At 53.4% G+C, this 25,050-nt stretch overlaps 2 protein-coding genes across 2 annotated transcripts; both read right to left on the bottom strand.

The window, feature by feature from the left end:
- Positions 1–3,765: 3,765 nt before the first annotated feature.
- Positions 3,766–6,081, bottom strand: Gfra4 (GDNF family receptor alpha 4). The gene is made up of 5 exons (XM_057780163.1): positions 5,669–6,081; positions 5,510–5,619; positions 5,298–5,432; positions 4,447–4,538; positions 3,766–4,316 (listed from the first exon to the last, which is right to left on the bottom strand). Exons 1-5 carry the CDS (start codon positions 6,079–6,081, stop codon positions 4,266–4,268), a joined length of 801 nt encoding a protein of 266 aa, XP_057636146.1. The 3' UTR covers positions 3,766–4,265.
- Positions 6,082–12,702: 6,621 nt separating this feature from the next.
- Positions 12,703–25,050, bottom strand: Adam33 (ADAM metallopeptidase domain 33). The gene is given in 22 exon segments (XM_057780162.1): positions 12,703–12,753; positions 12,755–12,768; positions 13,091–13,182; positions 14,545–14,689; positions 14,765–14,873; positions 14,946–15,023; positions 15,113–15,314; positions 15,398–15,506; positions 15,635–15,830; positions 16,009–16,098; positions 16,214–16,391; positions 16,855–16,997; positions 17,075–17,159; positions 17,245–17,411; positions 17,516–17,587; positions 17,675–17,740; positions 17,942–18,116; positions 18,201–18,277; positions 18,465–18,540; positions 20,401–20,477; positions 22,764–22,843; positions 24,890–25,050. Coding segments are annotated over 22 exon segments (2,382 nt in total). The 5' UTR covers positions 24,990–25,050.

Here is a 25,050-nt window from a genome sequence, read left to right as displayed (position 1 = left end):
TGGCTGGTGTGAAGTGGACTGAATTGCTGTGCAGTTGAGGGTGGGGCTCACTGTGGCTGGTGTGAAGTGGACTGAATTGCTGTGCAGTTGAGGGTGGGGCTCACTGTGGCTGGTGTGAAACGGGCTGAAGAGCTGTGCAGTTGAGGGTGGACCTTTCCTAGGCTAAGCTCGAGCTGCTGGGTCAGTTTTTGTTTCTTCCAGGCTGCTTGGCTGCTCTCTGTGCTTCTAGATTGCTCAGTTTGAGCCTGTTCCAAGAAGTTGAGTCTGGGGGGAGGAGGAGAGTGGCTGTCTTTGCAGCTGAGCTGAGTTGCCTGACAGCGACTCAACAGCCTTTACAGCAGCTCTGTAGTCTTAGGAAAGGGGCGCTAGTGAATTTGGTCAGTTTTAGGGACTTTCTGAAGCTGTTTGAGTTTACTTTACAAGTTTCCCTGCAGGATGGAGAGTCTCACCTCCTTGTAAACATCCTGTCCTAAAATATCCTGCTGTTTGACTTCTCTCTGGCATCCTATGTCTTCAGAAGTTTGCCTCCAAACCAGGAGATTTTCACCTCAGAGGAAGCAGCTACAAAACATCCCAGCACCCATGAGTTAAGCTTTCTAGGTTGCTCAAGTTCTGCCCTTAAAGTTTTGTATTTTATCATCTTAATTTTTCTCTACACCCTTCCTTGGTCTGGGAACTCATTTGGTTCATCATTTTGTTTGACATTATGAGAAAAGGTCTCACTACACATTCAGTCTTCCTCAAACTCATCTGTTTGCCTTAGCCTCCTGAATACTGAGAAGGCCAGTGGAACGTACCATCTGACTCACTGAAGTGTAAGGGGATGTGTGTATTACTGCTCTGGCTGGGGAGAGGGGTCCCTAATGGAGGTATTGGCAGCTTTAAGAGGAAAGGTTTCCCCAAAGCAAGTCATACAGCTCTGAAGGGAGAGGTATCCTGGCAGTTGGAAGTCACACTACACAATAAACATCATACAAGACATTTACTGGGAGTGACCTCTGCTCAGGTGAAAGGCAGTAGGGAACTGAGCAGCCAACAGACTTATACAGGATTTCTTAGGGGAGGAGTTTGCCAGGGTGGAGACTTCCAGGGTGGGGGTTGGTGAGATTTCAAGCCCAGCCCAGGGATTGGTCGGTTTTCAGGCTCAGGAATTTGTGGGGTTTGGCAAGTTTCGAATCCGGAAGTAGGCCCTTTTTACCCTACAATGTGGACCTCGCAGAGAAACCTGACCTAACTAGTCTGCAGCCCCACAGCCATGCCCCTGCCACCTTCGCTAGGCATGCCAAGTTCACTGACTAAGTCACTGTTGTGTCAGGAACCACCCAGAAACTGTGCTGCCATTGTCCTAGCTTTCTAGAATTTTGTCAACAGAATTCATAATTCCTCCAGTTACAAAACCAGTAGGCAGAAATCACTTATTCAGACCTAGCAATCTGGGAAGACAGTGGGTTAACATCTAGAGATTTTCCCTGCATCTCACCGCCAATTGGCAGATTATATGTAAGGAGGGGAAGAGAACAAGAGCAGTCAATCATTATGGGGCTCAGGTTCACTCAGGGTCCGGTGGTCAAGTCCCGTTTCTGAGTTGTGATATCTATGCTTCTCTTTACCATCCCTCTTGCTCCCCCCTCCCACTTCTGCGTATGGTCTCTGTTCCCTATCCGTTTTATCGGCCAGAGCCCACATTTTCCTGCAAAAGTGAGCTGGTTTAATGAACCTAACTTTCTATCCCTGACTCATTTAGGGAGTGTGGGGGAAGGGTGAGCAGTGATTTCCACATCAACTTTGCACCTGGTTGCTGGGACCCATGCCAGAGGAGCATACATGAGCCGTGAAGTTTCCATCAATAAATCCATGGATGCTTCTAGCACCTGTCTTCCTACCTCAGCCTCACCTATGCCACCTGCCAGCTGCCAAATCAATGCTGAGAGCAGGTAACAGAGACCCAGGCACGGGGCCAGGACCACGGCCCTAGAATGTGTACACAGGACCGCTTCCTGGCAGAGCATGGAGGCTAACCGCTGTGATGGAGGGGAGATAGGAAGGAGGAGGCTGGACTCAGCCTTACGGCACCTGGCCAAACAGCACCCTACATAAACCAGGACCTTGACATAAAAGTAAATGAAACCCAACAAGCAAACAGGCAATTCTCCTAGTTTCCTAGGACCTGTGTAACATTTTCCAGTCTTGATAGTTTAGAAAAATAGTTTGTTCTCACCATTCTGGCAGAGCTGTACCCCTCTGGGGCCTCTGGAGATCCGGGCTCTGTGTCCTTTAAGTCCAGTGGCTCTGGGTATCACCTCCCTTCCCTAAGACTGTTGATAGAGTGATCGCTGGGCTCTGCCTGTCCTTGAACTACCTCCCTCTGCACTGATTGTATAGAGGAGACATAAGGTGTGTGTCGGGCCTGCGTGGGTAGCCTAGCCCTCCTCAAGAGCTGGAAGGCAATCACACCCGTACTATATGAAGTGGACTCTTTGGCCCCACTGTGTGATACTACACAGGTGCTTGGCCTTAGGATAGGGACACCAGCTGCTGTGGAAGTCCAGTATTCTCACCTCATGTTCCTGTTAGTTTGGAAGACTTATGTATGTCTACACTTTCTACCCAGAACTGTAGTTTTATGTAGAATCATTCCTACTTTGGGGGACAGGGTTGAGACAGGGTTTCTCTGTGTAGCTCTGGCTGTCCTCTGTAAACCAGGCTGGCCTCCAACCCAGATATCTGCCAACCTCTGCCTCCCCAGTGCTGGGATTAAAGGTGTATGCTACCCAGCCTCATTTCCACTTTTTAAAAATGCCTACAGATGTCTCAGTGGTTAAGAACGTTGCAGAGGATCTGGGTTCAGTTCCTAGCACCCACATCAAGTACCTCACAGCCTCCTGGAACTGCAGTTTCAGGCCCTCTAGTGCCCTCTCCTGGGCTCCGTAGGCACTGCATGCACGCGGTGCACATATGTACACTCAGGCACACACAGGAAATAAAATTTTGGTGTCTACATTTTATTCTAAATACTCAAGTCAAACAAGCAGTGGAGTTGAGCACACTCAGATAAGGAAGTCATTTAACAGACATCCGTTCTGTGTCGAAGCCACCTGGTGGCTGTAGGAGGCTGAGCCAAGTGGTGCTTCCCTGCCTCCCTGGCCCTAGCACAGCCTCTCCCCACCCTCACTGTAGGTGTCCACTCCTGCGCAGGTGGGCAAGGGTATTCTCTCCTTTTTGTGACGTGAGTAGAGCCTGGACCCAGCTTCACTCTGCCAACTCCTTCTTTGGGAAACCATCCCTCGTACACTTGGTGACCAGCTGGCTGTGACTCCCTTCAGGAAAAGGCCCATGACCACCCTGGGCCATCAGGGATCGATGCCTTTTCTCTGCCGAGATGCTAAGAGAGCCTAAAGCTCAGGCACGGAGGCATCGGAACCTATCCCTCAGTGGGGCCTCTCCTAGCTACTGAGCAGCTGTGTGAAGATGAGCAATCTCAAGACTTTTTGAACTCTGGAGACAGATGTGATGTGCTCACCCCAGTCTGACCTGTGTGCAGGTTATGGGAAGGAGCTGGCTGCTAACACCAGCAGTGAGTGTGCAATGGAGCTGCAACACATGCCCTCAGTCTAGTGGGTAGCTGCTCTTCCAGAGACAGGTATACACATCCTCGGGTATTCAGGCTCAAGAGGAGTTCTGGGGGCATCCAAGGCCACACAGGTCTCCATGTTTCCGCCGCAACAGAACAGAAACACAAGGTTGGTCTCAGTGCACATGGGTTTATTGAGCTGCTATTCTAGGGAAACCATAAGGGAAGAGGCTGTGCAGCCAGTAGGATGCTGAGCAAGGGGAAGGGGCTGAGTCTTCAATGCCTACACAGCAGCTTGTCATAGGTGGCAAGCAATGCCGCTGGTCATCCTGGGGCACAAGCAGGGCTTAAATGGTGAGCAATGGCTGACTGGGAGGGTATTCAGGCTGCAATGCTAACTCCGTGTGATCTCCTAAGTGCTTCATCTGCTTGGAAGAGGCAGCTCCAAATTCTAGGAGTCGGGATAGTCTCTGCCCTGCTCTATAAGCCCTGGGGGCCCAGTGAGGTGACCATCTCAAGGATGGGGAAGAAAACAGCCAAGACACCTACTGACAGGGAACCAGAGGCTTCTCAGTCGGACCCTAGCCTCCAGCCCGCAATCCAGGGGACAGGCACACAGGTGTAAGAGGCCTGAGGGCAAGAAAGTGTCACTTCTGCGAGCAGTGGGCTGTGCTGTCCACGGGCCACCTCCTAATCAGAGCAGGGCCTGGAGAGCCAGAGCAGTGAGTACAGACATGGAGGACACCTAGGGGGTGAGGACAAAATGGGGCTGCCGCTCCCTCCGTCACCTCTCAAGCCACTCATGCCCCCACCTTGGCCTGCCGGGTAAGGAGAGTGCAGAAACGCCAAACTCCCCATCCTCTCCCCATACCTACCTGTGGGAAACAATGCCCAGTATTCTGGTAGGGCTTCATCCAGTCCTGCAGAACTGAAGGCCACAAAGGGTTAAAGGCTTGCATGGCACCATCTATGGAGTGGAGACATCGGGAGAAGGCTTGGCCAGGAAGCCCTAGAAAAGGGCCCCCCTCCTTTGGGACAAACTGAGACACTCCCTGGATCTGCGAGGCATGGCCAGAGAATGGGAGGCACATGCTACAAGATGGCTGTGCCCCACAAAATGCTAGCCTTCATCCTCACAGGAGAGGCTGACAAATGTCACCCCTCTTTACAGGTGAACACAATCACGATTAGTAAGAGTTTAACTCTCAGCTACTAAGCGACAGACAGCAACTTCAAACAGGCTCCCAGAACTCTGGAATTAAGCCATTCCACCCCGAGGTGTGAACAACAGTGTAAGTGAAGAAGATTGAGGAAAGAACCTCCTCATTGATACCAGAGTTTTAACTCATCCCTTCCGGTCCCTAGCGACCCCTTGACACCTAAAATTCTCTTGCGATCTACGATCTGGAAACAGCAGCTACTCAAAATATGTCAGTTTCCTTACATCAGAAAGGGGGTCACATTAGCCAGCAAGATGGCTCAGCAGGTAAAGAAAGGCACTTGCCACCAAAACTGACGACCCTAGTTCTACCCCGGGGGACCCACACAGTGGACGGATAGATCTCACAAGTTGTCATCTGACTCCCGTCCATAATAGAATGTGCACAGGGCCCCTAGCCCAACTCAAATAAATAAAACAACGTAAACATTTTAGGGGTTCCCCACGGGCCAGGCGGCTTGGACTGGGCCGTAGACATCCGTGGCTCCCGGCTCTCCAGTCCCTCACCCAAGCAAGGGTTCCTTGTAAAGAGCTTGTGGAAGGCTTCACATTCTTCCAGCCGGTTTCCACTGTCCCCACAGCCGCACCAGGGCGCGACGCGCGCGCTCACGTTGTCCAGGTAGTTGGGGGTGATCGCCGTGCCTGTAGGGACCCCAGGGCGCGGTGATGGGCTCCCCGAGTCCGCCGCCCCCCCCGCGCCGGGGTCCGCCAGGCCCTACCTATGAGGCCCACATATGCGAGGCGACAACGCGGACCCCGCTCCTCCGGGCAGCTGTCGCGGGAGCCCAGCGCGGGAGCGCACGAGGCCTGGAAGGCAAGGAGACGAGGCCTGCGCGCGCCCGGACGGCCATTAGCGGCCCAGCCCGACCCGCACGCACCTGCACAGGCGGCTGCGCTCGCAGCGGTCCCGGACCTGCAAGCACGAGGGCGGCGCCGGCCCAGGGCCCGCGAACGCACAGGCCGGAGCGAAAGTTTGGCGCCGACGCTCGGCGCAGGCCGGGCTCTCGCACCGGCAAAAGAGCAGCGCGTGCGTGAGCGCCGGAGGCCCGCGGGCGAAGAAGCGGCGCAGGGCGCGGCGGCAGCGGGAGCGCACGCAGCCGCCGGGTCCGCTCCAGTCCTCGGGCGCCGCCCGGCCCAGGCATCGTGCCACATACTCGGAGCGCAGCTGCTGGCACTGCGCGTCTGCTGTGCACGCCTCGGCCGCGGCCACGCAGCGATTCCCGCCGGTGGAGCTCGCAGACCCTGGTGAGGGACAGGCAGGCTGCAGTCCTCTGTGCTTGGTTCTCCCCATTCCGCACTACGGAATTTCGGGGTGCCCAAACCCAAGGGCAACATAGGTGTGACTGGGCTTCATCCTGAGGAAGGGGTATGAGCGGGTCCTAGGGATATCTACCCATGTTGTGGATGCAACACTAGGTGGCTGGGCCTAACCTTTCCCCAGAATCTGAGGTCCAGCATCCTCCACCATCTCCAGAACTGCCGCACGCTTCCACAGAGGATCTATTGGACTCCTTCCATCCTCCCCAGCTCCACCGGGCAGGGCACTGAGGCCAACTGATTCAGCTACTGGAGACTGGAAATGGCACCCCTCATCCTCCTTTAAACATACTAATGTTCCCTTCTCTGACACATGGAAACCCCTTGGGTGAATCTATAGATTTCTGTTCCTCCTATCCTGACCTGTACTTTCTGCCCCTGTGCCAGGTGCTTCTTAATGGGTCTGACCTATCCTGCTCCATTGAACTCTGGTTCTGGACCAGCAAAGGGGTTCTGGGCATCAGATTCACTGGAAGGGTACTGCGGGTTGAGCACGTTCAGGCCCTGGCGTCCAGATGTGGATTCAGACAGATGGCAGGCCGTAGTCCTTCCTAAGAACAGACCTGGACATTCGTCAGTAGTTTCAGTGAAGTTACAGGTAAGTAACAGATGCCAACCCACTCGGGGAAAAGAGAACACCTAACCCTTCACATCAGAAGCTGGTAGACCTGGCAGCTGTGTCCAGACTTGCCACTGAACACATCTAAATCCGGACAAACCAGGAGGTCTGCAAATACTTTCTAAGAACCGAGTCGCCAAACTCAGGCTTGGCACCTCAGGCGCTAAAACTGTCCAGCCTGGCCTCTCATCCTTCACCCTTAAAGGTGCTCCGCTCCACATGGCACATCTCAACTCTAAGGTCCCCTCTGCCTTAAAGCTTACCAGGAGCCATTCTCCACACCTCAGAAAGCAGTCCCTTCCCATGATGCCCCTGGTGGAGAAGGGGCAGCCCTGAAAGGTGGAAGGAACATCAACTATGGGGCACAGAAGAACAAACTCAAAATCATTGTGGAACTCCCCGGAGCAAGAGCTCTGACGACCATATGGGGCGGGGAGGAAAGGAAAAGGAAAGTTCCTGGGGCACAGGTATCAAGGCTAGACTTGGGACAGGCGGCTCAGCGGAACCCAAAGCTGGAGTTCCAGGCATTGCACATCAGGGGCAGAGTGTTAGGGGCCCCTGGCCACAGAGCACAAGCCGTTTTTGAACGTCCATTCCAGCGTTCCAGCTCTCCCATTAGTCACCCTCATGCAATCCCACCTTGTCCCTGAGGATCATGCCAGGGAGGGCAGGGACCAAGACCAAGGAGGGGACAGCCTCTCACCCAGCAGCTGCAGCAGCAGTAGCAGCAGGGCAGACTCCAAGTAGCAGGCCATAATGATTGGCAGAGCCCCCGCTGGACAGGTGGTGCCGCCTTTCTAGAACCTCCTAAGCCTGGAGGGCAGCGGGCACCCTGGCGTCTGGACCCACAGGAGTACCCCGGGCTTTTGAGAGGAAACCACACCTGCTCTTCTCACGTTGTCCCCACCCCCAGGCCGTACCTTCAGGCGGATCCAAATGGTCCCAGAGCACTGGGTTGCCTGTTGTACACAAGCAGTTGGCTTCTAGTAGGAGCAGACCCTCCTGGGAGAGGGGAGTCTTCGTGAAACTCAAAAGTTAAACAAGATTTAAACCTCACAGGTCCGGGAAAGCTGGAATGTGTGAGGACAAGAAGGGGTGTGACTAATGGGAACGCTGGAAGGGACTCTACCCCCGCTGTGCAATGCCTGGAACACCAGCTTTAGGTTCAGCGGGGCCGCCCCTCCCAAATCTAGCCTTGGTACCTGCGCGCCTCCTGGAGGTTGTAGAAGCACCTGTGGAAGGGAGACACCCCTGACAGGCAGGGCCACCTGCCGGCCATGCAGAGCTCTAAAAGTCATCATCTATGTACCGGTGGGTGTTTGGTGGCACCGGTGCCCCTGTAAGTAGTTCATCGCCATAGGATTTTAAGTAATTCCAATAAACTATGTATTTGCCAAGTTGGACTTTCGTAGAGTCATTCTTTGGCCCATGGTCAGACCCCTGTGTGAGAGAAGTGGACACTTGAGTTTCACCTGCCCAGGAAGCCTCACCCCCACACACAAACACCCATACACCCCTAGACACCCCCTCAAACCCCCAGACACACTTGGCAACACTCAGCAACTCCAGGAGACCTGTTTCTCCATGCTGAACCAGTAACTTTAGGAAATCAGTTTTTTTTTTCTTTCACTCGCTGGTTTTACACTTACGGAAATGTTGTAAAGATGTTGATTCCCCCACACCGCCCAGATTCTAAACCCAGCTCTCTGGTGTGGTCACGGCCGGGGGAGCAGCACTGGAGAATTAATATCAGTGCAACGCTGTGAAGTAAAATACAGACCATTCGTATTCTCCAGATTCCCACACATGGCCCTTTCCTGTTCCACGACTGGGGCATAGTAAGATTCACCTGTAAACCTAGCACTTGGAAGCAGCACTTGGGGAGGTAGAGGCAGAAGGATCAGGAGCTTGAGGCTAGCCTGGGCTACACTGAGATCTTGTTCTCAAAAATCAAAGGTGGCAAGATGGCTCATCGCACAAAGACTCCTGCCCCCAAGTCTAACCCCCGAGTTCAGTCTGGACCCATATGGAAGAAGTGAACCAACTCCCTAGAGTCCTCTGACGAGGAATGCTCCCCTGCCACACACACATAATCAATAAAATGAGGGGAGAATCATGTCAGGATCCCGCACTGTATTTGCCAATTCTCCTCCCAAATGAGGCAGTCTCTCAGTATTTTTTAATTTCTATTCTTTCTTTAAACAATAGTGTGTGTGTGTGTGTGTGTGTGTGTGTGTATTCATGCATGCATATGAGCACAACGTCATTATCAGGAGCTGTCTCAGCTAGAATGGCCAGCAAGCCCCGGGGGTCCTCCTGTCTTCATCTGCCCATGGGATTGATGCACTCAGCTTGTTACAGAATTGCTGTGGGCTGAACTTGGGTTCTCACGCTTGTGTGTGACTGGACCAACTGAATCATCTCCCCAGGCCTCTGTAACAGGACTCTTGGTGTTAGCCGAGTTTATTGGTGGGACTGGTAAAGAACTGACGGTGCAGGGAAAACAGACCGTGTGGAGATGGCAAAAGTTTATGGAGCACAAGCTGGCATCTAGCCTCAGGATGGGAAGAGAAGCTGAGAGCTGGGAGTCTGCCTGGGGCTCGGGGTGAAGCATCTTGTAAGATTCCCAGTCCTCTTTCCCTCGCCTTCTCACCCAGGTCCTCCCTCCCACCATTCCCGCAAGAAAGGAAGCAACCATTGTAGGAAGCCCGGCCCAGTTTCCCTGTATATTTTCACTCTCCTTTGCCTACCCCACCCTTGCTAAGAGTTCTGGCTAGATGGTTTCTGGACCCTTCCTACTGAGTGACTCTTATATTTTCTTCTGGTCAGATTGAGACACAGCATTTTGTTGTTGTTGTTGTTTGTGTTTGCTTTTTAAATAAAAGGTTTTTTTATTTTGTGTCTGTGTGTATGAGGCCAGAAGAGGGCACCAGATCCCCTAGAGATGAGGGTTGTGGGCAGCCGATTTGGCTGCTGGGATCTGAACTCCGGGCAGCTGACTTGGTTGCTGGGATCCAAACTCTGGGCCTCTGGAAGAACTCTTCAGGTGCAGAGGGGCTGGGGCAGGGCAGGGCCGAGCTTGTCAGCTTCTGGAAAGCCCAGGGTAGAATTTGCCTCCGTCCTGGGACCAGGCTTGGGGCTGACAGTGCACCCAGTCAAGGAGGGCTGCATGCTGAGCTAGCAGTCAGCCAACCCAGTCTGGAGTCAGTGCAAGCAGACCCGGATATGTTGGAGTCCTGCCAGGCAGAGGACTTGGGTTAGAAGAAAATGTTCACCATGTGTTTTATTCCACTTAATAAAACCTAAGATAGCCGTTTGCATTGCTTAACAATATTGAGCCTAAAGATGATTTTTCTTCCACAGTGACATCATTATGACCCAATACAGGGTGGCAGTGTTCCACATACCTTGCTGAGCAGAAAACAAACAAACAAACAAACAAAACCTGCCCCAGAGATGCTGCAGTGCACTGTGGGACACACTGTTTACAGAAGGGGCTAGAAGTTTGTGTTTGCAGCTTCCCAAGCTAGTCCCTGTAGCACAGACCACCCACCCACAATCAACACAAGAAATAGCATGACTGTGTTCCAGAAAAATTCTATTTAAGAACACTAAAGTTTATGCTAATTTTCACATTCATAGTTTTCTGTTTTTAAAGCTATTTAAAATATAAGTACAATTCTTAAAGAAGAGGCCTAGAAAAAGCAAGTGGCCTGGACTTGGTCTCTCCACCCCAGCTGGCTCTTTCCTGGGCAAAGGAAGCGAGTAGGCTGGGCTTAGCCCACTCACCACAGTTGGTTCTTTCCCAAGCAGGCCTTTAGCTGTTGTGTGCCATGATGGAATTTTATAAAAAACATCTCCTTTGTTCAAGAGAGACTGAGCTTCGCTGGACCTCACAGCCAAGCCAATATACCGTAAGACTATTAGGACCTAACCTGCTGTCCTACCACCTGCTCGAGTTCCTTCATTTCCTTCACACCAAGTCATCTTTGTTTGTTTTTGTTTTTCAAGACAGAGTGTACACAATCTTAGCCACCCTGGAACTTGCTTTGTAGACCAGGCTATCCTCAAACTCACAAAGATCCTCCTGCCTCTGCGTCCAGAGTGCTGGGATCAAAGGCATGCGCCACCACCACCTGACTGCACTGAGTCTTTCAATGAGTGTGAGGTCAGACCACCATTGTTAAAAAGAACAGTTACCACCTTCACTAGAAAAGATTCAAGTGCACTTCCCACTGGTGTGCTTGTTCTTCGGGGTGCACCCTCTTGATCCAGGGGTGCAGTTTATCTCACCGAAGCACTCGTCTGGGTGTCCTTTGTGTGATACTGCGAATATTTCTAATAACCCAGGACTTTGTGCACGCCAGGCAAGTACATTCCCCATTCAGCTCATGCTTTAACTTTTGCTATTTCAGGTTTATTTTATTTTTAACTGTGCTCTCCACATGTGTGTGGGTGCCTATGGAAGCCAGAGGTATTGATCTCCTGAAGCTGGAGTTACGAGTGATTGTGAGCCATCTGATGTGTTTGCCAGGAGGTGAACCCTGGCAAACACATCTTAACAGCCATCTCTCCATTTCCTCATGCTTCAGTGTCTTTAACCCTTTTGTAGCCATTCTGTAACCTACATACATGCATGCATACATACATACATACATACATACGTATATGATGCACATTATATACACATTATTAGCTAATATTAATAGTTAAAATTGTAATAAAGAACCCGTGTTTGCCAATGGCTAGATACCAAGGGAAATCAAGATGGCCTGGTGCTGTGTTTTGGGCAGTGGGCTGTTTAGGCCATGCTCATATGCAGCAGTCTCATAGCTGCTGGAAAGGAAACAGCAAGTCCCCTACGCAGGGGAGAGAGCCTGGCCCTAAAATGAGTTCGAATCCAGATGCTGCTCAGGCCATAATGTCTACAGCAGCCTTCTCTCACTTGCAGATGCTGACAGACACCTACTGAGTCCCCAGCTAACAGACATCCCGGAGCTAAGACCCCTCATCAGACTGAGGGATTCCCCTGCCTGTCCCACACCGCCTCAGGTTAATGCCATGAAACCTCCCCTATCGTCAGAAAAGAGCAATAGCCCCACTTCTGCCACACTGGTTTTGAGGCTCTGCCATACTGTCTCTGGTGCTGGACCCCAACTCTCCTAGGAGCCCCCACCATGTTGCCTTCCCTGTCTATAACATGGTGTTACTAATTTTGCTTTGGTTTTGTTTGTGTGTTTATTTTCAAGTCAGAATTTCTCCTTGTAACCTTGGCTTTTCTTGAACTTGATTTGTACACCCAGCTAAACTCAGAGATCTGTCTGCCTCAGTCTCTTGAGGGCTGAGATAAAGGTGTGCACCACAACACCCAGAGGTGGTTACTTAGGTTTTTATTTCTCAGTGGATACCTCTGTGTCTCTTTAGAAAATTTCTCAAACTCTTTCAGCAAATGGCAGCCAACAGCACTGATAGAGCTCGTGAATTTATTGCTTAGAAACATCCTGACATTTCAGACTAGCACAACTCTCAGGCCTGGGGTAGCTCTGGGGGTCCCGGGGAAGGGCTTCACATCAGTCCATCAGTAGTACAAGAATTCAGTTGCTGGTGATGCCCTTGGGGCCCAGGTTCCTGGAGTGGCAGTGGTCACCTGTCTGTCTCCTCACCTCAGGAAGTCCCCTTCTCCAGAGACAGGATCTTAGCTTCTGGACTTGTGTGAAGAATGAAACAGCAGAAAGAGAGGTCATTCACTAAGGGCTGGGGCCTGAGAAAAAAAAAAAAACCATGGCTCTCCCTTCTCCGTTCCTAGGGCTTCCAGCATCCTGGTCTCCTTGACAAAGCTTCCCTAGAGGCTTGCATCTCATTTCCTTATTGATATAAACCCATAAATCTGAATAGTGAGCAACAAGCTGAGAAAGAGGTTGGTGACTGGGCAGTGGGGGGAGGGGGAGGTAGCAGGATCCCTCACCTACCTGGGGATCAGGCAGGTATGCGTGGCACAAGCTTCTTAGGGTAGTTCTTAGGTAAGTACAGAATTCTCTGGCTCTGAAAACAATGCAACATGGAAGGGTACAAACACTATTGGCTAGAGGTGCCTGGGGCTGAGTCCAGGAGTGAAGGTGGTTGGGTAGTGAGTGCCGAAAAGAGAGACGGCAAGCCTGGCGGTGGTGGTACACGCCTTTAATAGCAGCACTCGGGGAGGCAGAGGCAGGCAGATCTTTGTGAGTTCGAGGCCAGCCTGGTCTCCAGGACAGCTAGGGCTGTTACACAGAGAAACCCTGACTCGAGGAAAAAAAGAAAAAAAGGAACAAGGCAGACGGCAAGTTCCACCCCTCACTTCTTTCTCTGTCCCAAGTACCACACTCACCCAGGGGTGAGGACTCTCCAGTGGTGATGAAGCCAAACTCCAAGGAGTGAACATTGCCCAGCGGGTGGTCCCTGCAGGGGCCGTCGATGGTCCTGTGCAGCAGATAAGATCAGGAGGTCAGAGAGTGACCTGAGCAAGGCGAAGGAACTCGCCTCCCCAAAGCATGAAATGACAGTCCCAGCTCTGAAATGACTGATTTGTCCACGCTCAGGTTTCAGATTCCACCTTCCTGCTCCATTCTTGAAGTGTCCAGACCCGACTCAAGACCTAGGACCTCCAAGGCTGTGGCCATCTTCTCTCTCCGAACCTACTGTTTCTCCCAGGCTGACTCCACTCCAGCCCCACTCACTCTAGATGTAGGGCTCGCTTAGGTCCCATCTAGAGCTGAGGGGTGGAGCTGCACCCCTGGGGGTGGGAGCTGAGCTGTCAGGTGCTCCTGCCAGTTAGGTGCCCTGCCACTCTTGACTCCGGAGCCATCTTTGGCTGCTGGTGCCTTTCCCACAAGGCCTTGCTGTTTTGTTGTTTCATTCAGACATTCCCCGCTGCTCTCGAGACCCCATCCTAAAGGTGGTGTACAGCTGCTACTCCCCTGTGGTGCCCTTGCCAGCTGCCATGCCACCTTGTTTCTCTGCCTGCAGACCCCCAATCATCACCTGGCCCTTCCGAGGCCTCCTCCCTGGCTCCTGGGGCCCATTGGTGCCATTCCCTGCCTGTACTGCTCTGTTCACGTCTCCAGCCCAAATTCTCCCCTTTCCCTCTGTGAGCCTGGAACACTTCCAGATTCAGACTGCCAGACATGGACATAGTGTCTGGGTCCAGTGAAGAGGAGACCCTGGGTGGGCCATACGTGTTATCATGTAGCATGCCTGCCAGTCAGAGAACTGGGTTTGTAGCATCATGGTCTGCAGAGGGCAGGGACACTGAGTCCTGGCACAAAAGCAGTCAGCACCATAGCTGGCCAGTGGAAGGGAGCGCAAAGATGTGCTGGGATTAACGCTGAAGAACTTAAAGGGGGTGGCAGAGTGATTTGGGCAAAGGATGAGGCAGATGGTTAAAAACTTGAAGCTAGAGAAGTCTTCGGAGACACAGCAGAACAAAGACCATTTAGAATTTGTTTAAAATGAAATAAACAAACAAATAAACAAAAACACCGAAATGAAGGTGAGGCCATAGCCCCTTGGGAGATGCAGAAGAAAGCCAGGGGAGCTGCCGTGTGGGAAGGAGCAAAGAGCGGCACCAGTGAGTGTGGTCAGGGCAGTGACACACGTGGACTTCTTCCTACCGCCTAAGGGCTCTCACTACACCTAAAGAAACAAAACTCCAGCCGCTTTCCACAGCCCCAGCTCCCTGTAGCTCCCACTCCCCAGTGCCCTGATGAGTTCTGAAAAGCAGGAGCCACAGGGACAGGCTCAGAAAGAGAGACCCGAGCCCTCAGAGGTTGGCGCTGAGCCCACCTGTTGCATACGGGGTCCCTCCTGCAACACCACCAGGGTCGCTGACAGAGTGTTGGCAGCCGGTAGTAGCACCAGGCTAGGCCAGCCCCAGGGAGCAGAGGCAGCAGGAAGCTGAGGAGCATGGGCAGTGGGAGGGCGTCTCGGTCTGTGGAGGACAGGGCTGCTGAGTCCCGAGCAGGCATCTAGGTGGTATCTGCCTGCTCCCATACCACTGGCATACTTGCAGGCTGTGCAGGGCCACTGTCCAAGCTACCGCCGAAGCCTGGCTTGTCACAGAAGGGTGGATCCCAGCCTGGGGCACAGTGGCAGTTATGATTGCTATTGCAAACCTTAAAAGAGGATAGAAAAGTCACACAGGATCAAGGACCTCCAGGGTTACCCTGACCCCTTAGGCGACTCACCCCATGGTTGTTGCAGGCAGTCAAACAACGCTCCAACTCCTGGGAGGTAGCATTCTGGCAGTGCCTATCCTGGCACACCTATGGGCATTGTGCCCACTGGGCAATGAGGAGGACACTCTGGCATGGCAGATTCAATGACCAGGAGGGGTTGGGGAGGCAGGGCTCACCATTTTAGGTCCACAGCGGGTACCTGGCTCCACCAGGCCCAAGTCAAGCTGGTCCAGTTGAGTATCAGGGAGGATAAATACTCCCTGGCAAGCCACCCCATGACCCCCGAGGAGAATTGTGGGATTCGTAGTCACTACACGCTGCAGCACAAATGGGGTTTGCTCCCCGCCCTGGCACAGTAGCTTCCCACACTGAGCATCCCTGGGGAGGAAATGGAAGGTGGTAACATGTCTCATGTGCCCTGCCCTATTCTGAAAGGGTAGCCTTGCAGCTGCACACCTCACCTCTGTGCACAAGGAAGGAAGCTGCCCTTGCCGTCCTGGCCACAGTTACCCTGTGAATTCCCCATGGAGTTCATCTCCTGGAAACAGAGCTCAGGGGCAGGCTGAGATCCTGGGGAAGAATGGAGATAGAAGAAGCTGAGCAGTTCCGGCCTCGGTTCCACGGGTGGAGCTTGCCTACAGTAGGAAACTGCAGCTCCCAGAAGCGCTCAGGGCATCAGAGCAAGCACGCAGTCTCACCAGGCCCCCAGAGCTGCTGACACTGCCGCTCCAGCGTAGGACACCAACCGTCTAGGCAATAGCCACGGCCCTTGGCACAGGGTGAGCCATCCAGGAGGTAAATGTCTGCAGGACAATGCGGGGAGGCACCCGTGCAGAACTCAGGGAGGTCGCAGTCACTGGCAGCGGGACGACAAGGCGTGCCTGCGGGCTTTAGCTACACCAGTGACCCATCGAGAAGGGCAAAGAGACAATAGAGAGACTGACATCTTTGCCAGAGCCTGAGGGAGCGTCAAGTGGACCAACCCACAGGGTCAAGCTCAGAAGGACTAGAAGGACTAGAAGGTACCAGCTCAGGTACCAACAGGTCGCTCCCTAGTGTCCCTATCTCTCACCAGGCACTGCGCACAGCAATCGCCGTGGGCGCATTGCGCCCCCGCACGCAGGGAGCAGTTGTGGGCAATGCAGCAGGAGTCTGGGCACTTCTGGAGTCAGAAAGGAGAGAACAGAACACGTGGTGATGGCGCAACAAGCCAGACCCGGGAGAGTCTGGGAGCAGGGGTCAACCTTGGACCCCAGGGACCGAGACGCTAACCTAACCTGATCAGAACCACAGTCACACTCTTCTCCTGCTTCCACGAAGCCATTGCCGCAGCGGGTGGGCAACATCAGGAGCCCCGGGCCAGGGGTGTTGGAGAGGCACGCACCACCCCCTTTGCGGAAGAAGGTCCGCAGCTGGCGGCGGCTGCAGGCGCTGAAGACGCGCGGGAACGGGTGCCTGTGGGAGAAAGCGGACATGGACGGTGTGGGGACCATCTGGCCTGTGGGAACTACCACCTCCTAAACTCTGGCTGCTATTGCACTCTGGGCCCTGGGCTTAGCCACACAGCGGACAAAGATGTGGGGTTACCTCCTGAGCTAAGCGAGTGGTCCAGAGAAGAGAGGTCTAGAGAGAGGAAAGGACTCGCGTAATCACACAAGAAACCTGTGACACGGGAGGCTGACACTCAGGAGGCTGTGTGTCAAGATCTGGCAGCCCAAGCCCTTAGGGGACCAAAGATCAAGAGTGGATTACCCTAGTCCTAGTCCAAATGTCATGCTGAGACTTCTTAGCATTTCTCCCACTGAGGCCCCATAAACAGGCTGTTATCACCCTCACTTTACAGAAGAGGGAACTGAGGGGTAACCAAAGAAACGCAGGTGCCACATCCATGTCCGGGGTCACGACCTTCTGTGCGTACCCTGTGGCTGCCTCCATGACGCAGCCTCCTTGCTCTGCATCTGCCTCTATGCAGCAACCGTCGGGGTCATGGCGGAGGCCCAGGCTGTGGCCTATCTCGTGGGCCATGGTGGATGCTGTGCCGATGGGGAGTTCCGAATGGTCCTGGAGAGCCCGGCTTTGCTGATGATCACAAGCCTTGCCTAAGCCCCTCCCCCTCCGAGGTCCCCCGCGGAGCTTACTGTGCTCACACCTCCGGAGCTCTCTGCACTGCACATGCCCTCCACAGGCGCCAGGCCCACCGTGGTGCCCTGGAAGGTGCGGCCCCTGGGGGTGGCAGAGCAAGGCATGACTGGGTGGAGCTGGGAGTAAGGGCCACCCCTCAACCCGCGTGTGTCAAAAGGACACCCACGTGAGCAGTTGCGTGGAGTCGTGTGGACGCCTAGACCACAGCCCACGACGCCACTGCAGGAAAGCCCAGAGGGTTGCGTTGGCGTCCTGCGTGATGTGGCTACGATCCTGTTCCGTCCACACTTCCAGGCCGGTCAGTACCACCTGAATATCCAGAGACCTGAGAATCTGAGGAAGAGGCCATTTGAGGCTAGAATTAGCCACCCACTGTGCGGAGCCAGAGCTTCTCAATTACCACATTCTCACTCCCGTCAGTGCCCTAACCACCCAACCTGGTCCACGCAATTGGCAACTTCCAGGAGGCGCTGTCTCGTGTGATTCAGGTTCTGGTGCTGCACTAAGAACTGCAAAGGCAGAAATCCCTGGGTCATAAGGGGCTGAGCAGGCTCTGACTCAGCCCAGTCAGACCTCTTAGGTCTCTCTCTTCTCACCAGGGTGTGGTCAGCCACTATGTACAGTTCCAGGTACCTGGGGCTCCTGCGGACCTCTCGCCTCACCTGGGAAGGGCAAAGGGTGAGGGTCAGGCTGCTTGCCTTGAGTCCTGGCCACCAGCCACATTTCTCAGAAAGAACAGTTAAAACTTTCATTCAAACTTTATTCTTCAGCCTCTGGATTAAACCGGGGACACCCCAACCAGATCTGCATTCCTGTCTCTTCTTGTCTGAAGGACCATGCCCACTCTAGTCTGTGCCCCTTACCCTGCTCTGGAGAACATGAGGAAGGCTGGCCATTCCTGCTTTGTATTTGGAGTTCTCTCTCCAGGTGAACAATTGCTCCATTCGGAAGATCTTGTGGGTTGAGAAGTCCCTGTTGTCCCCAGAAGCCCAGGGGTGCAGATAGTAGCTGATATTGCGGCTGAGAACAATCAGGCCACTAGAATGCAGAAAAGTGCAGGGGTGTGTGAAAATGAGCTCTCACCTCTGCACCAGATCCAGACCCTTTCTCCTAACTCCTTACCTCATCCCAGAGCAGGTGCTGAGAACTACCCAGGATTCCAGGAAGCCCCTCACACGCCCACGATAGTGGCAATGATCCTAGAGAGAGAGGAACTCAAACTCCAATCTCAGTGGGGTCTCAAGTTGGAGGGGTAAGGAGGAAGGCAGCCAAGCAGGCTGGCTACAGTCTCCTTAGGAATGCAGAAAGGAATATTGTAGGCATGGGGGGGGGGGTGCATTCCCAGCATCCCTCACGCTGTCCTCAGAGTCTATGAAAGAATCTCACCCTGTGGTTGGGAAACAGGACCACGGGCTGCCCATCTGGGCTGTAGTGGGTTTCTGTGTATCCTGGGGCCAGGAGCCTGCAGGGAAGCAGGTATGTTTTAGGAGTCACTGAATTTAAACCGTCACCAGCAGCTTGCCTTCAGGCATTCCTTCCGGAGTGCTACCTGAACTGCTCTGAATGACACCTGCAGTGTGTCTGAGAGAAAAGACTGGGAAGGCTGTGCACTGTTCCTAGAGGGGAACCCTCCGAATAAAAGAAGACAAAGGCCTGGGGTGATCCCTGGGCGGCTTAGACATGGGGATGGGAATATGGGGAACCCCTGGGAGGAGCAGGCAGGGACCTTTGGTGCTGTGGGGCCTGCAGCAGGTAGATGAGGAAGGAGTCAGAAGACACTATAGCAGAGATGCCCCATGGGGCCAGGGCCATGAGCTCTGCATACTCCTGCCCTGCTGGGCATCTGTTGGGGAGATCCCAGGCCCTGCAGTTCTTCTCAGACTGCTGGATCCCTGTGTCCATCTGACCCTCACTGGTGCTTATCCCCAACTTCCAGGAAAACAAAGTTCCACCTGCCAGCATCTTCTGTTGAGCCCACCTGGGCAAGGGTCCCTTTCCTTCCCTCCCCTGACCCCACCAAATGACAACTTCCTCCTCCTCTTCTTCTTATTCTCCTTCTCCTTCTCCTCCTCCTCCTCCTCCTCCTCCTCCTCCTCCTCCTCCTCCTCCTCCTCTTCCTCTTCCTCCTCCTCCTCCTCCTCCTCCTCCTCCTCCTTCTTCTTCTTCTTCTTCTTTTCTTCTTCTTCCTCTTCCTCTTCTTCTTCTTCCTTCTTCTTCTTCCTCTTCCTTCTCCTCCTTCTTCTTTTCCTCCTCTTTCTCTTCCCCCTTCCCCTCCTCCCTCTCTTCTTTATATTTTGAGACAGGATTTTGCCAAATTGCCTAGGCCAGTCTTGAACTCACTCTATAGCCCAGGCAGGCCCTAATTTGACCCTGTGCTCCTCCTGCCCAGCTTCCTACAGAGCAGAAATCACAGGCCTGACTTCAATTGTTCTTCTTACAGAAAACCCTGACTGCAACTTCAGCTTGTCCTTCAGATTACCCACCACAGTCCTGCGTTGTTGTAATCCAGTCATTCTTACGCCCGCTTCAACTTTGCTTCTTTGCTGACTGTGCTCGTATGTGAAAACACTCAATGTGTGCACAAACACACAAAACAGTTTAGTGGGTAAGGGTGTGGCACTCCCTGGAGTTATGGTTTGGAATGGGGTTACAGTTTGTTCCCAGTTTGTCTGACTCCATGGAGAAGGAAAAAGCGAATAGCATACTTTCGGCAGTGCCAACGGGAAAAGAGACACAGAGCAAGCGAAACTGTGGGTGACAGCGTCTATAACCTCCATTTCCATCTTGTTCACCCATGCACCCAGGGCACCAGCCCGGGAGACACGTTTCTTTCTCATTTACCACTTCAAAACCTTTGACTCTTCAATCCAGGATATTTAGCACTAAAATGCCTTCTGCAATCTGGTCCTGCTGGAACTTGGGACTCCCCCAAGTTCTTCCCTCCCTTCTCTCTTCCAAATGGAAACATTCCAAGCCGGCCAGAGGAACTGTCATTACTGGATAGTGACCTTTGGAGCTACAGTGTTTCTGTCCCTGCCATCGCATCTGTGGAAGCCTGCCTAGGATTGTCCCTTTTGAATGAACTGGTATATAGAAATGTCCACTAGATGGTACTCGCTGATCTGCAGCAGGGAGCCACCAAGCTGCTCCAGGACTTGAGATGGTGTGTAGGTACCTACAACTGGGTTCAGCCCACTTTAACCTCATTAGCCACTCTCCCTGTGGCTAACGCCTCTGCCCACCAAGCCTCCCTCAGAAAGCACTGATCCTCTCCCGAGAGGGTCTGTTCTGGGCTTCAGCCAAACCCCAGGCTGATACTCACTGGTTCTTCTCCAGTTCAAGCAGGAGATCCTGGCCTTCAGCTTCTAAAGCCACCAGCACCGCATCCGGCTTCAAGATCTGACCAAGAAGGAATGCAGTGACACACTAGGCCTCTGGGCCACCTGCCTGCCAGGGAACAGGAAGGATGTTCTAGAGCTGGCTGGAGAGAAGCTCATAGGAACGACAGGTCTCAGCTTTGCAAAGAGTGAGCCGGTGTGGGGGTGGTAACTCAAAGATGTTCCCAGCGCTTGTGTTTGTGTCAATGGCCCCTTACATATGCACGAACAGCCTGCCAGGGGCTCCTGGGCCTTCCCTTGGTCGGCCCTCTTCTTTTGCTTCTAGAAAGGGTTTGAAAAACAGTGGGCACTAAAGGTATCATGACTGGGTGGGCTGCGGCTTCAGCCATGTAGGTACTGCCTGAGGGCTTGCTCTGTTTGCTTGCCGGTTTGTTTTTGGGGCTGCAGTTCAAACCCAGGCTCTTGTGTATGCTACACAAGCCAAGCACTGAGCTTTGTTCCCAGCTCCTTGTTATTTGTCTTGCTGCCTTCCTGATGGAACCCAGACTTTTCTCCACCTCCAATTCCGGCACAGTGCCTAGTCCTCTAAAATTCCATGTGGACTCCAGGCTGGTCTCACAACTGAGCTCAGAAAGTAAACACGAACCCCAACTTAGCCCCCCCCCAAAGTGTTGACTCTCTCAGCTAGATGTCAGAAGAGCTGGCCTTGGCCCTCTAAGTCACCTCTCCTCTCTCCCTGACTTTGCCTCTTTCCTTCTGTCCACTCAACCTGGCTAGAAGCCAGAACTGGAACTAGCCCAGGAGATTCCAGGGAAGAGGCTGCTGTACTTTTTAAAAATGCTTTCCCCACCCTTGTTGGCTCTCCTCTTTTATCCCAAAATGCACTGGGCTGGGACCCTGGCCAAGAGTCATGCAGGGGAGCCCTTTCCCAGCAGGTGTAGAGTGCATGGCCCTCACTTCCCTGGTCATAGGCCCCTCAAAGGTCCAAACATAAGCTTATATGGTTGGAAAGCCTCTTGATTTATAAGCAAACATTTGCTCTGGGAGAAAGGGAGTAGCCCCGATGGGAGGTCCCTGTCCCTCCGCAGCCCTTGCTGCCTTCACTTCTGTTCCAGTGTTCATCCCCTCTTCTGCACCTCAGTCCCACCCTGCAGTATGATCCTGTTTGTGAAACAGACACACTGCTGGCGTTCCCCCTGCCCTCACAGGCTTCCTAATGCAAAGCAGAGCCCTCTGGGATTCTCCACTCAGTCACAGGCCAAGCCAGGCAAGGAGAAGCCACAGTCACGGCGACCCTGGTGTGCATCCAGTCCTCCCTTCCACAAGTCAGCTTTGTTTGGCTACGTGAGAGAAATCCCAGAGGTCTGGGGGATCCCAGGGAAGGCCCTAAGTTGGAATGTCCTGGGAACCCATAGACATTGTGGAAATGCTTTCTTGGGTTTGGACAGTGGGGCTGCCCTCTCTTGCCTGGAAATACAGAATCAAACTCTCTAGTTTGAGTAGTTGTAGGGAGGAAGGGGGAAGGTAGCCAATTGTCTGAAGTCGTTTAGATCGTAGGAGGCCTCAGACTTCTGGAACCAATGAGCTATTAGAGCATGAGCAATTTCACAAGCCATCTGGAGCTCAGTGTGCCTCTCTGTAAGGCTGGCCGCTCAGTTTGCAGCGTAGCTATAATGGCGCACACAGCTGGGGCGTGACTATACTGGGGAGAATGTGATGGGCAGGAGTAGAGAGAGGGCTGGGTAGTGTCCTGGAGAAGCAAAGTGGAGTGGGCTTTCATCTGGAGATATCAGGGAAATGGACCGCTGCTTCTTTGCCACAGGTGGATTCCAGCCAGGAAAGCTGAGATTACAGGACAACAATGCATTCATAGAGCCACATCATCCCCACAAACGTGGCCAAAGAAGGGTGTTTTGTGTGTCCTTCCTTTAGACGCTTCTGAAGTTGGTGTGATGGCTCACAACTTGAAGTCCACCAGAGCTACGTAGTGAGACCCTGTCTCAAACCAAACAGAACAGAACACACACACACACACACAAAGCAGCTCCAGAAAGGCTTCGGGCCCCAAACTCTGAACTCTTGTCTGCCTAGTTGAGTGGGGAGAGCTTGGATGTTCCCCAGTGGAGGAGAGGGTTAGGGCCAGGAATAGAAGGGGTAGGAGGGAGGAAGCTCAAAATGACTTCCATGTGTGCAGGCTCACGCCATCTAGATGTCTCCTTGTACCACCCGCCCTGACAGGGAGTGGCTTAAGGGTGTAGTGGTTTGGTTCTGAGAATCCCAGAAAAACCATCACACTGCATTTTGGAGAAAGACAAAGGGACTGAGGCCCAGGGTTGTAGATACTGACCGGCTCCTCCAGGGTGACTTTGAGCCGGAGTCCTCCATCCAGGATCCAGTGGGGAGTAACTGGCTCTCCAGGGACATTTCCTGGTGTGAAGACAGAATAGAATCAGAGCAGGTAGAAGCAGGAAGCCAGCAGGGAAGGTGAAGCCCTGAAATCCAGGCTCCATTTGCAGCACTCCCGGGCTTGGCGTTCATAGGGCATCCCTAGAATGGAGCAGCAGCCAGGAGGTGGCAAAAGAGAAACTAAGGCACCAAGAACATTCCCATTGGGGGATCTGAGAGTGGCCAGACCTTGGGGAGCTGGCTCGGAGTCAGAGAGCATGAGAAGAAGCCCAGACCCCAGCGCAGAAGGGGTGGGAAGAAGGAGGCAGCCTCCTCTGGTATTTTTAGAATGGACAGCAGATGCCTTCAGGGTGAAGGATGTGTAGCCAGAGGCTGTCTGTCTCCTCTGCCATCTGAGTAAGAAACCACCAGATGTCTTGCTCAGAGCTCCTGTTGGGGTTGATGCTGATGGTGGGACCCTGAGGGACCTGGCCCAGAATCCTCCTGCTTTTATGAGGGGAAATGGAGGAGCTGGGGTTCAGAGCCTCGGTGCTCCTAGGCCAGGCCTTTCCAAGGGGGCTCCAAGAGGATTCCAGAGCCAAGCATTACTCAGAGGGTGCTGGAATGTTCTTCAGGAATGTTCCTACCTCCCCTCTCCTATCTGGTCCTAGCCACCCTCACAGGGCCTATCCCGCAGAGCCAGGCTCTGGCTGCCAGAGCCAGCAGGGAGCCTTCTCAGTCCTCCAGCAAACCCAGCTCACAGAAAAACAAAGCCCAAAAGAACCCCACCCACCATCAGCTCTGACCCCTGCTCTGCCCAGGCTGAGAGCTATCTCTGAGGTTGACTCTGCTTTTTCTGAATCATGCCAATCTTTTTCCTCTCCCATCTCCTCTCAAAAGTCTGGAACAGAAGCTGGAGAGGTGGTTCAAGGTTAAGGCTGCTCTTCCAGAGAACAGGCTTCAGTTCTCCGCACCTTTAACTCCAGGTCCAGCGCTCTGTCCTTCCCTAGCAGCCCCCAGGTAGACCTGGTACCTCCATGGTACACAGATGCACCATTTTAAAAATCTGGGATAGCAGCAGCTCCAGGAACCCCCTCCGTGAAGCACGTGTGCTTCTTAATTAATGAGCCATCGTGGGGAAGAGGGTGTGGCTTTGGAGTGGAGGCTGAAGAAGAAAGGAGGGGAGGAGAGGGAAGGGATAGAGACGCCTTCCTGGAGGTAAAAGAGTTCTTAGTCAAGAGAAGACTCGACTAGGTGTGGAGAACTACATCTTGGTGGCCTGAGGTCACCAAAGGTACAGGATATAGGTGATCTCTGTGCAGTCCTGCAGGGATACCTTCAGAAAGGAGGCAAGGACGGAGCTAGGAGTCTGAGTGGATTAAAGTGGAATTTGAGGACGCCAGTCTGGGTTGGGGAACAGAGACGCTGTTATGAGGTCCATCATTACCAATCCCCTGGCTAAAGGCAGTACAGCCCTCATTCATCCCTATCAGAACTGTAACGGAGCAGAGTTCCTAGGTATCAGGTCGCCTCCAGGCTGCCCATCAACCAGTTCACAGTCCTTCCCATCTCCTTCCTGGTGCCTCCCCCGCCTTCGGGTCAGCCATGTGCTTGCTGTATGGAGTTTGGAGAGTAGGGGCCCTGTCCATATCAGAGTGAGGAGAGGTTACAGTAAGAAGAGAGAGCGGCAGTCCCCAGGCACCGCGAGGCAGACACCCCATTTGAAGAACATAAGGCACCGGTATAAACACCATACAGTTGCCTAGACCCAAGACAAGGGGAATGAGCCTGATGGAACAGCTAAGTCCATGGGCAGGGCACAACGCCGAGAACCCCAGAGGATCAGTCCTTCCTGGAAGAGGAAGACTCTCTGACCTAAAATAGTCTGGAGATGCAGAAGCCTCGGAGCAGAGCTAGGAGTTGGGAAGCACTGAAAGGAGGATAGGGCCAGCTCAGAATCCCCTTCCCATGTCCTTTCCTGGACAGGTAGCACAGGGTCTCTGAACTCTCTGTCCCACTAGTTGCTCTGGAACCCATGACCACCACCACTTCACCTGCCCTAGAGGCGCTCCCGGCTCGCACCCTCACCTGGAAACATCAGGGCGCTCCTCAGGGGACACGCGGGAAGTAACAGCTGCAGCAACAGCAGCACGGGAGACCCCCCGGACCTCCCGCACTCCGGGCCCATGGCTGGGAGTGCCTTTGCCTCCCTCTCTGGCTCGGCTATTGGCTCCACCCCGGCTGCAGGG

This window comes from Chionomys nivalis, chromosome 9 (assembly GCF_950005125.1).
Source record: "Chionomys nivalis chromosome 9, mChiNiv1.1, whole genome shotgun sequence".
NCBI classification, from domain to species: Eukaryota; Metazoa; Chordata; class Mammalia; order Rodentia; family Cricetidae; genus Chionomys; species Chionomys nivalis.
The sequence above is the reverse complement of the archived record's forward strand: the minus strand, read 5'-3'. Positions and strand labels throughout refer to the sequence as shown.

Coding starts and splice junctions, on each gene's coding strand:
- Gfra4 (XM_057780163.1), bottom strand. CDS start 6,081: ATGGGGAGAACCAAGCACAGAGGACTGCAGCCTGCCTGTCCCTCACCA. Junction 5,620..5,668: donor GAGCGCAGCCGCCTGTGCAG/GTGCGTGCGGGT, acceptor GGGCGCGCGCAG/GCCTCGTCTCCTTGCCTTCC. Junction 4,539..5,297: donor TACAAGGAACCCTTGCTTGG/GTGAGGGACTGG, acceptor TCCACTCCATAG/ATGGTGCCATGCAAGCCTTT.